This window comes from Ips typographus, linkage group LG2 (genome assembly GCF_016097725.1).
Source record: "Ips typographus isolate SLU linkage group LG2, UJ_Ityp_2.0, whole genome shotgun sequence".
Classification (NCBI taxonomy): domain Eukaryota; kingdom Metazoa; phylum Arthropoda; class Insecta; order Coleoptera; family Curculionidae; genus Ips; species Ips typographus.
Genome location: NC_138423.1, coordinates 21,111,015 through 21,123,749, shown reverse-complemented (window position 1 = coordinate 21,123,749; position 12,735 = coordinate 21,111,015). Strand labels below are relative to the sequence as shown.

The 12,735-nt window shown below is 34.2% G+C and overlaps 2 protein-coding genes across 9 annotated transcripts in view; one reads left to right on the top strand and one right to left on the bottom strand.

Annotated features, from left to right (window-relative positions):
• Window positions 1-12,735, top strand: part of LOC145724659 (sodium/potassium/calcium exchanger Nckx30C-like) — a 65,506-nt gene that overhangs the window by 19,115 nt on the left and 33,656 nt on the right. For 5 of the 8 annotated variants that reach the window (XM_081973026.1, XM_081973024.1, XM_081973027.1 and 2 more), the window contains one exon: window positions 11,794-11,989. In XM_081973026.1, coding sequence (XP_081829152.1) covers window positions 11,794-11,989 — 196 coding nt within the window. The remainder of the gene's footprint in view (window positions 1-11,793; window positions 11,990-12,735) is intronic. The other 3 variants (XM_081973021.1, XM_081973028.1, XM_081973023.1) reach the window with 1 other exon arrangement.
• On the bottom strand, window positions 2,014-5,807 carry LOC145725018 (uncharacterized). Its single transcript, XM_081973536.1, has 3 exons — window positions 5,711-5,807; window positions 5,477-5,659; window positions 2,014-2,227 (listed from the first exon to the last, which is right to left on the bottom strand). The coding sequence occupies exons 1-3, from the start codon at window positions 5,792-5,794 to the stop codon at window positions 2,045-2,047; spliced, it is 450 nt and encodes a 149-aa protein (XP_081829662.1). The 5' UTR covers window positions 5,795-5,807; the 3' UTR covers window positions 2,014-2,044.

Genomic DNA, 12,735 nt, shown 5'->3' with positions numbered 1-12,735 from the left:
ATTGCAATAGTTTAAGACAGCTTGAATTTCTACTAAATAAACCATCGCTTGCCACCATTATTTATCATTTTCCTATGCAGATAAAGTGTAAACGAGATAAACCAACAATTCCAAGCAATGTAAAATTAATACCTTGTTTGTGAAATTAAAAATACCCAAAGCTAATGGACCTATAGAGCGGCAAAACAAATTAAAAATCAACATTTTTCTAGAGTAAACCAGAAACCACTTTACAATTCCTCGTGGAATCGGAGAATACTGAAAAAAGATGTTTTCCGCTTGCAAATTTGATTTGAGACTCGGTAATTCAAGCTTCAACTGGACGAACCACAAAAAGAACTTATTTCGTTGTAAAACGCAAAAATTCAGCTTTTTGACTAATTTTATTCTCAGAATAGGTTGGTTAGGATTTTTTATACTAGTTAGTCAAGTCAAACATTTTTTCAGTATTTTTTCGGACACTAAACAATCTTAAACCACCCTGTAAATTAACCTATAAAAATTATGCAAAGCTCCTTAACACGTTTACTGCTCTATTTCTCTACTCTCTGCAACTAAAACTACAAAAGCATGCCTCCTAAATGTGGATGAATGAATCTTTAACCTAATTATTTTTAATGCAAAATCGATGTTTAATCTGTTTACTCATAATAAATGCGATTAAAATAATAACTGAATTCGGCTTTTAGACCCTAAATATGCCGTTCGATCGAGTGCTAATCCTGAAATTGAATTGTTCCAATATCGCACACAATTTTGTCGTAAATTGTCCGTTTCATAAATGACATAAAACAATACATCCGAATGAGCATTTTCATTGTCCGCGTTTATTAAATTCCGTATAATTTTCATGCCATTCTTGAGGAATTAATTGAAGAATTTCAATATGCAGTAAATTTCCCAACGAACTGGTTATATGCATGGGTTTTGCTTGATTGTAGTCTTTTTGGTGTTAAATGTTTCCACATTCTGGAATGTTCGATTATAGTTGAACTGGAATGGTGTAGAGAGAGTAACAACAATTTTGAAGGGAGAGAAAACGGCAAGTAAACGAAATAGTCTGCTGTATATTATTTAAGCGTTATTCTCTTTCAGTGCTTTTCAGAAAATTGCTGTGGGAATAGTGTTTAGGACTTCCGGTATAATTTTGGTTAGCGAAAACTTTCCGTCTTGGTAACTAGTGTTCAATCAAATGTCATTGAAACAATAGGTCAATACACTAGTTTTGTGTATGGGATACACAACATTATTGAACTGAATGACAACATTGACAGTTTGACATAATACCAAATGTCAAAATTGCCAAAGACGTCATATAATTACAAACGAAAATTGCTTATTCGAACGTTTTGGGTATCTTTCCAAAAAGTTTCGGAAGAAATACGAAGATTTCCAGATTTTCCCAACTAATTTTCATAATTATCAATAAATTGGTAACTTTTTTGTCTCAACCAAACCAATCCGAAAATTCTGATTATTTAGCAATGTTTATATATTGTGTAAAATTTTCATAAATCTATATCTATAAATTAAGAAGTTTCAAAAAATTAAGCAAGTCAATGCACAAAACAATGTTATAAAACTCGCAACCCTTATCGCTCTGTTAACTTGCTGGAAGACTGAAAGTTTAAAACTTTTTTTTTTTCTTACTTTTTAAACTAAAGGTAAGAATTCCGTTTTTTTGGGAATTTGTGTCATGGTGTCAAAACTAATCCACTGGCGGCAAAGGATTCAACTAAATTAACTATGTTTGAATGCTATTTTCAATGATATTAAATTTGTTAAAATCGGTCAAACCATCTTATTGGGTTACCCGGTACATACTTTATAACAAGTGTGGTTTAAACTGAAGGAATTTGCACTCCATTAATAATTATCATAGCTCTGGGAATTGTATTGACTGTAGAGCTTAAACCACGCTAGCAATTTAGCTAAGTCCTGCCACAGAGTTTGGTGATCAATGGCATAACTAATTGCTCTCAAACATGCACGTTACTACACACAACGGGGGGCTTAAACAGAATTTTTTTATTGAAAGCTCGAATCATTTGAAATTGAAATTTAATTGCGCTTCCATACGATCTTCGATGCTCATAACGCCCTGTTTCCGGTAAAATCCTGCAGTGGAGCAGGATCTTCTGAAACTTGTTTCCACATCGTCGTAGAAAATCAGGGTCGGTCGTCCATAATTGAGTGACGTGAGAGCAGGAACGGGTTTGTTCTTCTCCTGTGAATAATTCAAAATGAAATCGCGAAAGTTGAGGGTTACGCTCTCGTGGATTAGTAAATGGATCGTATAAATCCGTTTTTTTCCATTATTTATTTACCGACCTTTGCATAAATCATTATGCCAAAGTTGCATCACAAGTTGTATTCAGGAAGTAGGAAAGTGCAAAAACAATTTTTTTTTTAGCAGTGTAAACGACCAAAGACAATTTGATGATTCAGCATGTTAATAAAGTTCATTATTCCTTGCCAAAACTATTAATTTTTTACAAATAACCCATTTCACCGCTTAATTGTGTCAAGCAAATTTCGACCAAATCGTCGTCGAAAATCGATGTTCTAAAGTAGTTTATCAAGTCAGGAAAACTTACAATAAATAGACGTACTGAAGATAACTAAACAAATAAACCAATTAAATTTTAATATAATTAGAATCTTATTTTGCTTCTCAGCACTTTTTGTGGTTATGGTAAAATGCATTACTTGACTGATTTTTTCGAACAAATTTCGACGTACCAAAATTGGGTTACGCAAAAGTAAAATTACCAATCCAAAATTTTGGTTCTATCGCTTGAAGCAAAATTTGACAGTTGTGGCGTTAAGTGACGTAAGTATCAAAGACTGCATTCGTTTTCAAGCTCCATGGAGCGAGCAGAGCGTTTTTGACGTCACAATGACGTAATTTGACAGTTGTTCAAATTATGATTTTGCTATATTACGTCATCGTGACGTCAAAAACGCTCTGCTCGCTCCATGGAGCTTGAAAACGAATGCGTCCAAAGAGTTCCTTATAATCTCAAAACTGACAAATTTGGCTCTTAAACACAACTTACACTGCAATTTCTCAAAGAAACACATCTATTTGGTATTTTATACATCCAGGTCAGTAGTGAGTGGGTTTTGACAGTTACGATAACTGTCACGTGATACAAACAATGTGTATTAAAGTGTTCTTTAACGTCCCAACTGTGAATTTAGGCTCCATGAAGCTCTAAACAAAACTTCCAGTGTAATTCCTCAAATAAGCAACTATTTTGTAATTTTATTGTTTTAAGTCACTGGTCAACGCATTTTGACAGTTATGACAGCTGTCACGTGACGTAAAAAAAGGATACAAGATTTTATTAACGTCAGGACTGTCAATTTTGGCTCGACGAAGCTCTAAACACGACTTTCAGCGTAATTTCTCAAATAAGCAACTATTTTGGAATTTTATAGTTTTAAGTCACTGCTCAACGTATTTTGACAGTTATGATAGCTGTCACGTGAAGTAAAAAAAGTATAAAAGTGTTTCTTAACGTCAGAAGTGTCAATTTTGGCTCCACGAAGCTCTAGACACAACTTCCAGTGTAATTCCTCAAATAAGCCAGTATTTTGGAATTTTATAGTTTTAAGTCACTGGTCAACGTATTTTGACAGTTATGACAGCTGTCACGTAACGTACAAAAATTAAAAAAAGTGTTTCTTAACGTCAAGAGTGTCAATTTTGGCTCCATGAAACTCTAGACACAACTTCCAGTGTAATTCATCAAATAAGCAACAATTTTGGAATTTTATAGTTTTAAGTCACTGCTCAACGTATTTTGACAGTTATGATAGCTGTCACGTGAAGTAAAAAAAGTATAAAAGTGTTTCTTAACGTCAGAAGTGTCAATTTTGGCTCCACGAAGCTCTAGACACAACTTCCAGTGTAATTCCTCAAATAAGCCAGTATTTTGTAATTTTATAGTTTTAAGTCACAGGTCAACGTATTTTGACAGTTAGGACAGCTGTCACGTGACGTAAAAAAATATAAAATTGTTTTTTAACGTCAGGAGTGTCAATTTTGGCTCCACGAAGCTCTAGACACAACTTCCAATGTAATTCATCAAATAAGCAACTATTTTGTAATTTTATAGTTTTAAGTCACTGGTAAACGCATTTTGATAGTTATGACAGCTGTCACGTAACGTACAAAAAGTATAAAAGTGTTTTTTAACGTCAGGAGTGTCAATTTTGGCTTCACGAAGCTCTAGACACCACTTCCAGTGTAATTCTTCAAATAAGCAACTATTTTGTAATTTTATACTTTTAAGTCACTGCTCAACGTATTTTGACAGTTATGATAGCTGTCATGTGAAGTAAAAAAGGTATGAAAGTGTTTCTTAACGTCAGAAGTGTCAATTTTGGCTTTACGAAGTTCTAGACAAAACTTCCAGTGTAATCACTGGAAGTATTGTTGTACAAAATAGTTGCTTCACTCAAATAAGCAACTATTTTGTAATTTTAAAGTTTTAAGTCACTGGTCAACGCATTTTGACAGCTATAAGAGCTGTCACCTGACGTAAAAAAATTATAAAAGTGTTAACAATATATTTATAAAAAAAATTATGAAATGAGTAAAGAATGTCTCAAATTCAACTGAATATTGTATTTTTAAATTTACGAAATCATCCAAAGTAAATTTTGACAAAAGAAGCATTTAAAGAAGCTTGATCTTGACTCTACGATACTGAAACAAACAAACATCTGGCAACATCGCTTTTCTTTTATTCCAAAGTCTATTGATACGTTCAGAAAATTGGCTCTATTCCTAAATTGCCCGTTAATGTGCTGAAAGTCCAGCATGCTATTTTTAGTAGGGGGGTTTATATTTAATGAGCACTAAACCGGGTTGTACGGTCATTGAATCCTGGGGGAGTCCTTTACGGCCGAGTGGTAATAGCCCTTTTCTCCGGTAAGTGCATGTGGGCTGGAATCGCTCTCGAATTACTAACATTTTAGGATACGACACGCCAAACTCGCTATTACTTTTTAAGATTCCGTTCATGTAAACAACCATAAAAGTACCACAATTGTTTTAAATGTCAACAGCCGTAAAATTGAATTTGACCACCGTTATCAACAGTAACGACCTAAAATCTTGCTGGCAATCATACAGGTCAGACAGATTTTAAATTTGTATTTATTTTTGTGTTCCACTTGAAAAAAGCTTTGTAGGCAGTTTTATTTTGTAAAAATATTGAATAGATTAAGTCTACATTTGCAAAAATCACAGTAGTGCTTGTAGTTTGTGATTGGTCAAGAAAAAGCAGCAAGCTGAAAGCTGCTTTTCTTGACCAATCACAAACTCTACCCACTGTGCTAAAATTTCAATTTTTCTTGTCAAACTTGTCACTGTTTTCTCCACACTAATTTTTACACTCACTTTCTCTTATACATTTAGTGGAATAACTTTTTACGGTTTAAAAATACAGAGAGGAAAACTTACTTGATTAAATATGTTCTCTCTAACGTTAGGTAAATATCTCGTGTTGTCTTTGGACTTTTTCTGATCCCAAAGGGGCAAAGGGTTCGTGTAGGCAAAGTAAAGATCGTACTGCAGCATTTGTGAGTGTTTTTGCTTGTTGTTAAAGTAGGAGATTTCTGGGTCCAAATCCATTTTTACAGTTTTCTAAGAAAGAAAATTTGAAACTTTATAATCGAGTGTAGTCCAGTGACTTACCCATCCTTTATTGTCTATTTTAGTGAAAACTTGTTCTTGATTTTTCAATCTTGCTATTGGAGTGTACCACGTTCCTTTCGGCATTTTCAACGCTTTATCTTTTTCGAATTATTAGTCAAACTGACAGCAGCCTTATTTGACGGTAACCTTATTAGTAATTAACTATTTTTTTCTGCAAATCCTTGATTTGTTGCAAAATACCGTTGTATTTGGCATTGCTAATCAAACAGCTTTTTAATGAATTATTTTCAACTAAAGCAAAACTCGGATCGATGTTTCATTGTCAGAAAAACTTTTATGTGCTCGGAGTATAATTAATGCTAAAAGAACAATGAAAAAGTGAAATAGACAATTATTTTGCAAATATTATGGCCAAGCTTGTCTAAAAGTATTTTTTACAGAAACACACCTCATGTGTGTGTATTTGCATCAGAAAGAGCAGCTGAAAGCCAATGGACCAATCACAAGTTATGTAATCAATCTATTTATCCAAGAAGTAGGGCAATTTTCACACTGAGCTGCCACATAACATAAATCTTCGAGAACTGCCCTTATAGCTATTATGTCATGTAAGGGCTTCAAGGGAGAATTCATTTTCAGGAAAAAGAGATAAAAGTCGATAATGTCGTCCTGATTGTGGCCTCCTGAAAGTTGACGAGCAAAAATCAAGAAAGGGCCAATGTTTCAGCAATCGATTGGTGAACGTGTCGTTTACAATAGTACACTCGTCTTGTGGTTGTGTTTTCGGAAAGTTTTCCAGTTTGAAGCCGAGTCGGAGACGATCGCAAAGAAAATTGGTTTGTCATAGAAAAAGTCAACTTTATGGCTGCTGTCCAATCAATGTTTAATATCTTTAATCTTAACATTGAAAACATTTTTATATCTGGATCTGAAAATCTGGATTAATAATTATAAACGTCATAAACGGTGAAATACAGCAACAGCATAGTTATATACCTATACAACAATAATTTTATTTAGCAAAAATGACATTAATTTCAAAAAGTCATAAAACTGAACTACACTTTTCATGCACTCCCTGTATAGTAGTGGCACTAACGGACTGTGAAACTTTTAGGGATGAGTTTAGTAGTTCTTTACTAACATTTTTGCTCTTTTTCAAATTTTTCGTAATTTTCATCTTTTCTGAGTTTTTAGCAATAAACCAGTTAACATTGTGGTTTGAAATTTGAGCACCCTGTAACTCGGTTATTTTTGGGAGTTTAGGAAGCTTGAACCACTGAAATTAACCGTCTTAAGCTCTTCTTTCCAGTAATGTAAAGCAAAAAATTCTATCTCAAAAAACGCGTACAGGGTGACAAAAATAGTTAACCACTACAATTTTTTTGCACATACTGTATACTGGAACAAAATCGCCTGTAAACCCCACTTGGAGTTAAAAAATGACTGTTTTAAGCACATTTTTGGAATCCTCATTAATTTTTTTATCCAATAACCTGAAAAAACACTACAAAATTTGGTACAACCTGGGAGAAAAGCGGTGTCAAAATTTGAACTGCAAGAAACACCGTTTGAAAGGATAGCCAGGAACAAAATTGCCTGTAAAACCCACTTGGAGTCAAAAAATGACTGTTTTAAGTACATTTTTGGAATTCTCATTAAATTTTTTATCCAATAACCTGAAAAAACACTACAAAATTTGGTACAACCTGGGAGAAAAGCGGTATCAAAGTTTGAACTGCAAGAAACACCGTTTGAAAGGATAGCCAGGGACAAAATCACCTGTAAAACCCACTTGGAGTCAAAAAATGACTGTTTTAAGTACATTTTTGGAATTCTCATTAAATTTTTTATCCAATAACCTGAAAAAACACTACAAAATTTGGTACAACCTGGGAGAAAAGCGGTATCAAAGTTTGAACTGCAAGAAACACCGTTTGAAAGGACAGCCAGGAACAAAATCACCTGTAAAATCCACTTGGAGTCAGAAAATGACTGTTTTAGGCACATTTTTGGAATCCTCATTAAATTTTTTATCCAATAACCTGAAAAAACACTACAAAATTTGGTACAACCTGGGAGAAAAGCTGTATCAAAGTTTGAACTGCAAGAAACACCGTTTGAAAGGACAGCCAGGAACAAAATCACCTGTAAAATCCACTTGGAGTCAGAAAATGACTGTTTTAGGCACATTTTTGGAATCCTCATTAAATTTTTTATTCAATAACCTGAAAAAACACTACAAAATTTGGTACAACCTGGGAGAAAAGCGGTGTCAAAGTTTGAACTGCAAGAAACACCATTTGAAAGGGCAGCCAGGGACAAAATTGCCTGTAAAACCCACTTGGAGTCAAAAAATGACTGTTTTAAGTACATTTTTGGAATTCTCATTAATTTTTTTATCCAATAACCTGAAAAAACACTACAAAATTTGGTACAACCTGGGAGAAAAGCGGTATCAAAGTTTGAACTGCAAGAAACACCGTTTGAAAGGACAGCCAGGGACAAAATCACCTGTAAAACCCACTTGGAGTCAAAAAATGACTGTTTTAAGTACATTTTTGGAATCCTCATTAAATTTTTTATCCAATAACCTGAAAAAACACTACAAAATTTGGTACAACCAGGGAGAAAAGCGGTGTCAAAGTTTGAAATGCAAGAAACACCGTTTGAAAGGATAGCCAGGAACAAAATCGCCTGTAAAACCCACTTGGAGTCAGAAAATGACTGTTTTTAAGCACATTTTTGGAATCCTCATTAAATTTTTTATCCAATAACCTGAAAAAATACTACAAAATTTGGTACAACCTGGGAGAAAAGCTGTATCAAAGTTTGAACTGCAAGAAACACCGTTTGAAAGGACAGCCAGGAACAAAATCACCTGTAAAATCCACTTGGAGTCAGAAAATGACTGTTTTAGGCACATTTTTGGAATCCTCATTAAATTTTTTATTCAATAACCTGAAAAAACACTACAAAATTTGGTACAACCAGGGAGAAAAGCGGTGTCAAAGTTTGAAATGCAAGAAACACCGTTTGAAAGGATAGCCAGGAACAAAATCGCCTGTAAAACCCACTTGGAGTCAGAAAATGACTGTTTTAAGTACATTTTTGGAATTCTCATTAAATTTTTTATCCAATAACCTGAAAAAACACTACAAAATTTGGTACAACCTGGGAGAAAAGCGGTATCAAAGTTTGAACTGCAAGAAACACCGTTTGAAAGGACAGCCAGGAACAAAATCACCTGTAAAATCCACTTGGAGTCAGAAAATGACTGTTTTAGGCACATTTTTGGAATCCTCATTAAATTTTTTATCCAATAACCTGAAAAAACACTACAAAATTTGGTACAACCAGGGAGAAAAGCGGTGTCAAAGTTTGAAATGCAAGAAACACCGTTTGAAAGGATAGCCAGGAACAAAATCGCCTGTAAAACCCACTTGGAGTCAGAAAATGACTGTTTTTAAGCACATTTTTGGAATCCTCATTAAATTTTTTATCCAATAACCTGAAAAAATACTACAAAATTTGGTACAACCTGGGAGAAAAGCTGTATCAAAGTTTGAACTGCAAGAAACACCGTTTGAAAGGACAGCCAGGAACAAAATCACCTGTAAAATCCACTTGGAGTCAGAAAATGACTGTTTTAGGCACATTTTTGGAATCCTCATTAAATTTTTTATTCAATAACCTGAAAAAACACTACAAAATTTGGTACAACCTGGGAGAAAAGCGGTGTCAAAGTTTGAACTGCAAGACACACCGTTTGAATGGACAGCCAGCGACAAAATTGCCTGTAAAACCCACTTGGAGTCAAAAAATTACTGTTTTAAGTACATTTTTGGAATTCTCATTAAATTTTTTATCCAATAACCTGAAAAAACACTACAAAATTTGGTACAACCTGGGAGAAAAGCGGTATCAAAGTTTGAACTGCAAGAAACACCGTTTGAAAGGACAGCCAGGGACAAAATCACCTGTAAAACCCACTTGGAGTCAAAAAATGACTGTTTTAAGTACATTTTTGGAATTCTCATTAAATTTTTTATCCAATAACCTGAAAAAACACTACAAAATTTGGTACAACCTGGGAGAAAAGCGGTATCAAAGTTTGAACTGCAAGAAACACCGTTTGAAAGGACAGCCAGGAACAAAATCACCTGTAAAATCCACTTGGAGTCAGAAAATGACTGTTTTAGGCACATTTTTGGAATCCTCATTAAATTTTTTATCCAATAACCTGAAAAAACACTACAAAATTTGGTACAACCAGGGAGAAAAGCGGTGCCAAAGTTTGAAATGCAAGAAACACCGTTTGAAAGGACAACCAGGGACAAAATCGCCTGAAAAACCCACTTGGAGTAAGAAAATGACTGTTTTAAGCACATTTTTGGAATCCTCATTAAATTTCCTATCCAATAACGTGCAAAAACACTAGAAAATTGGTAGAGTCAGGGAAAAAAACGGTGTAAACATTTTTGTACATTACTGGTAATTTACCGGTAAAATGTTTACTTTTCCGGTAATTTACTCATCACTAGCACAGTTATAATACTTTTAAAGTTTCAATTTGATCTTGGTGAGGAGTTTGCAAACAACTTTCAGTAAAACCATTTTTTTAAAACTAATTATCACACAATTTTTGTATTGATTGTAATTTAGTGAGTCACAAACGCTTTGTTTGGCTAACTTTTATCGATTAGCGATCAAACCGTAATTATGCCTCGCATGATTTAAATAATGTACATATTTTTTTGACGATAATCTGAAAACAGTTTAATGGATATTAAGCGTTTGCATAATTGATTTCCTTTTCGTAGTGATCCCACTGATGACGTACTACGCTTCGGTATTGTTCGTTCAATTATAGAGACTGATAGATGTCGGTATGATTAATTAGTTAGTTGTATTTATAATGTCTTTAACTGGTTAACCATTTGTAGCTTTCAATTAATGTTCAACTGAATACTATTCATGTTAAAAAAAAATATTTATTTATCAAGTATACAGGCTTCGGATTTTATTTCAAACTTACGAAGGCAATAGGGCAATGTAAATATTTGAAAACGACAGGGTTTGTTTGGATTATCTCTTCACTACTCTGGCTCGAGTCGATTTTAGTTCAACGCTCACTCATATTTGACAGGACAATTGTCTTTTTTTCTGTTTGCTTGACTGGAAAAACATCCGGTCGATTTCGATGCAAAATTGAGGTGTTTTTAGCTGTAATTCTGCCGTATATGAAAATCGTTGAGCTGTATGGAAACCTGTCCACTTTACACTGCATTAATGATTGAACTAGTTCAAACGCATTGAACTTGTCATCGCCAAAGGCTTCATTTGTTTGATGATTTCCAATTATAATGCCTTACTGAACTATTAATATAATGCACAAAGGTTATCGTAGTTGGGAACTGTCTTTGAGTGGTTATACTGTTATAATAATTATGGTAAGTTTGGAGTATTTGCGTTAATCACCAGCACTGTTTGTAGTTTCTGATTGGTCAATAAGCAAGCTGAAAACTGCTTCTTTTGACTAATCACAAAATACCAATTTTAGGCAAATACTGGATGAGAGATGACTCAAAAGTGTAGATTTACTAAATGTAACGTGTTTTTACGTCTACACGGTGACGTCAAAGATTCTATCGATCTGAAACGAGATTTCCGGACAATTTTCGCTTGGTAATGCCCATTTTCATGCACCCGGCCGATTTCAGTTCGACTCGGGTAAAAGTCCATTAATTTTTGATTTCCGCATAAGGGCTCAGCCTCGAAAATAGTGATAAAAAAGCCTTTCCTACCTGGATTTCTGTTGTAACGTCAAATATATTGGCGAGCTAATTTATAACGTTACTGACAGATAGAGACTTCGTTCAAACGTCAAAATATAGGCCCAAATGTTGATTTTTCCTTTGTCCAGATACAATTTTTGTAATATCCGGCCTGAAGAACTCAGCGCCATTTTTAAAAATACTTTAATGACATTAACAAATTATTACCTTGAAAATATTACAATTTTGACAGTTTTTAGAAAGAAAATTTCAGTAATACTGATGCGTAAGGCTGTGTGAATTTTCTGAAAATCATTGAAACAATCTATTTTTTTTAACTTTCAGCATGGAACTGTGGCGACATCAAGCGAGACCAGTGTGGGCACGCAACCTGGTGGTAGCGTGACGTCACGAACCGCCTCCGAATCGCTCCAGGTGCAGTCCACCACGTCCGGTCACCACACCGGAGCGAAATTTCGCCACGGCCTCCTGCAGCTCATGATCCATACCATTGATCCTCTTCACGATGGTCAGTATGCAGGTAGCGCTACTATTTAATTTTTTTCGATCGGTGTGACCAATGGTAACGTTCAATACTTTTTGATATTGTGATCGACCTGATGTAGTATTTGGCATGCGATTGATACTAAAATATGTTGTAAATTATGATAAAGATCATCAAAACTTCTGGAATTTGTGGAATCCAATTTGCATATAAATGTATGATTGTCGTTTGCATGATTGTAACTTAATTTTTGGTTGCATGATCAAATTTAAAAAAAAAAATTAACATTTTTTTGTTGTTGTTTAATTTAGTGATGAGTAAATTACCGGTAAATATTTGACTTTACCAGAAAAATTTGAGCGGTAAATTACTGATAAGCAGTTTCTGGCAGTTCAAATTTTGACACCGTTGTTCTCCCTGACTGTACCAAATTTTCTACTGTTTTTTCAGGTTATTAAATAGGAAATTTAATGAGGATTCCAAAAATGTGCCTAAAACAGTCATTTTCTTACTCCAAGTAGGTTTTACAGGCGTTGGATTTTGTCCTTTCAATCTGTGTTTTTGGCAATTCAAACTTTGACAACGCTTTTCTCCCTGACTGTACCAAATTTTTAGTCCTTTTTCAGGCTATTGGATAGGAAATTTAATTAGGATTTTAAAAATGTGCTTAAAACAGTAATTTTCTCACTCCAAGTGGCTTTTAAAGGCAATTTTGTTCCTAACTGTCCTTACAAATTGTATTTCTAGCAATTCAAATTTTGATTCCGCTTTTCTCCTTCACC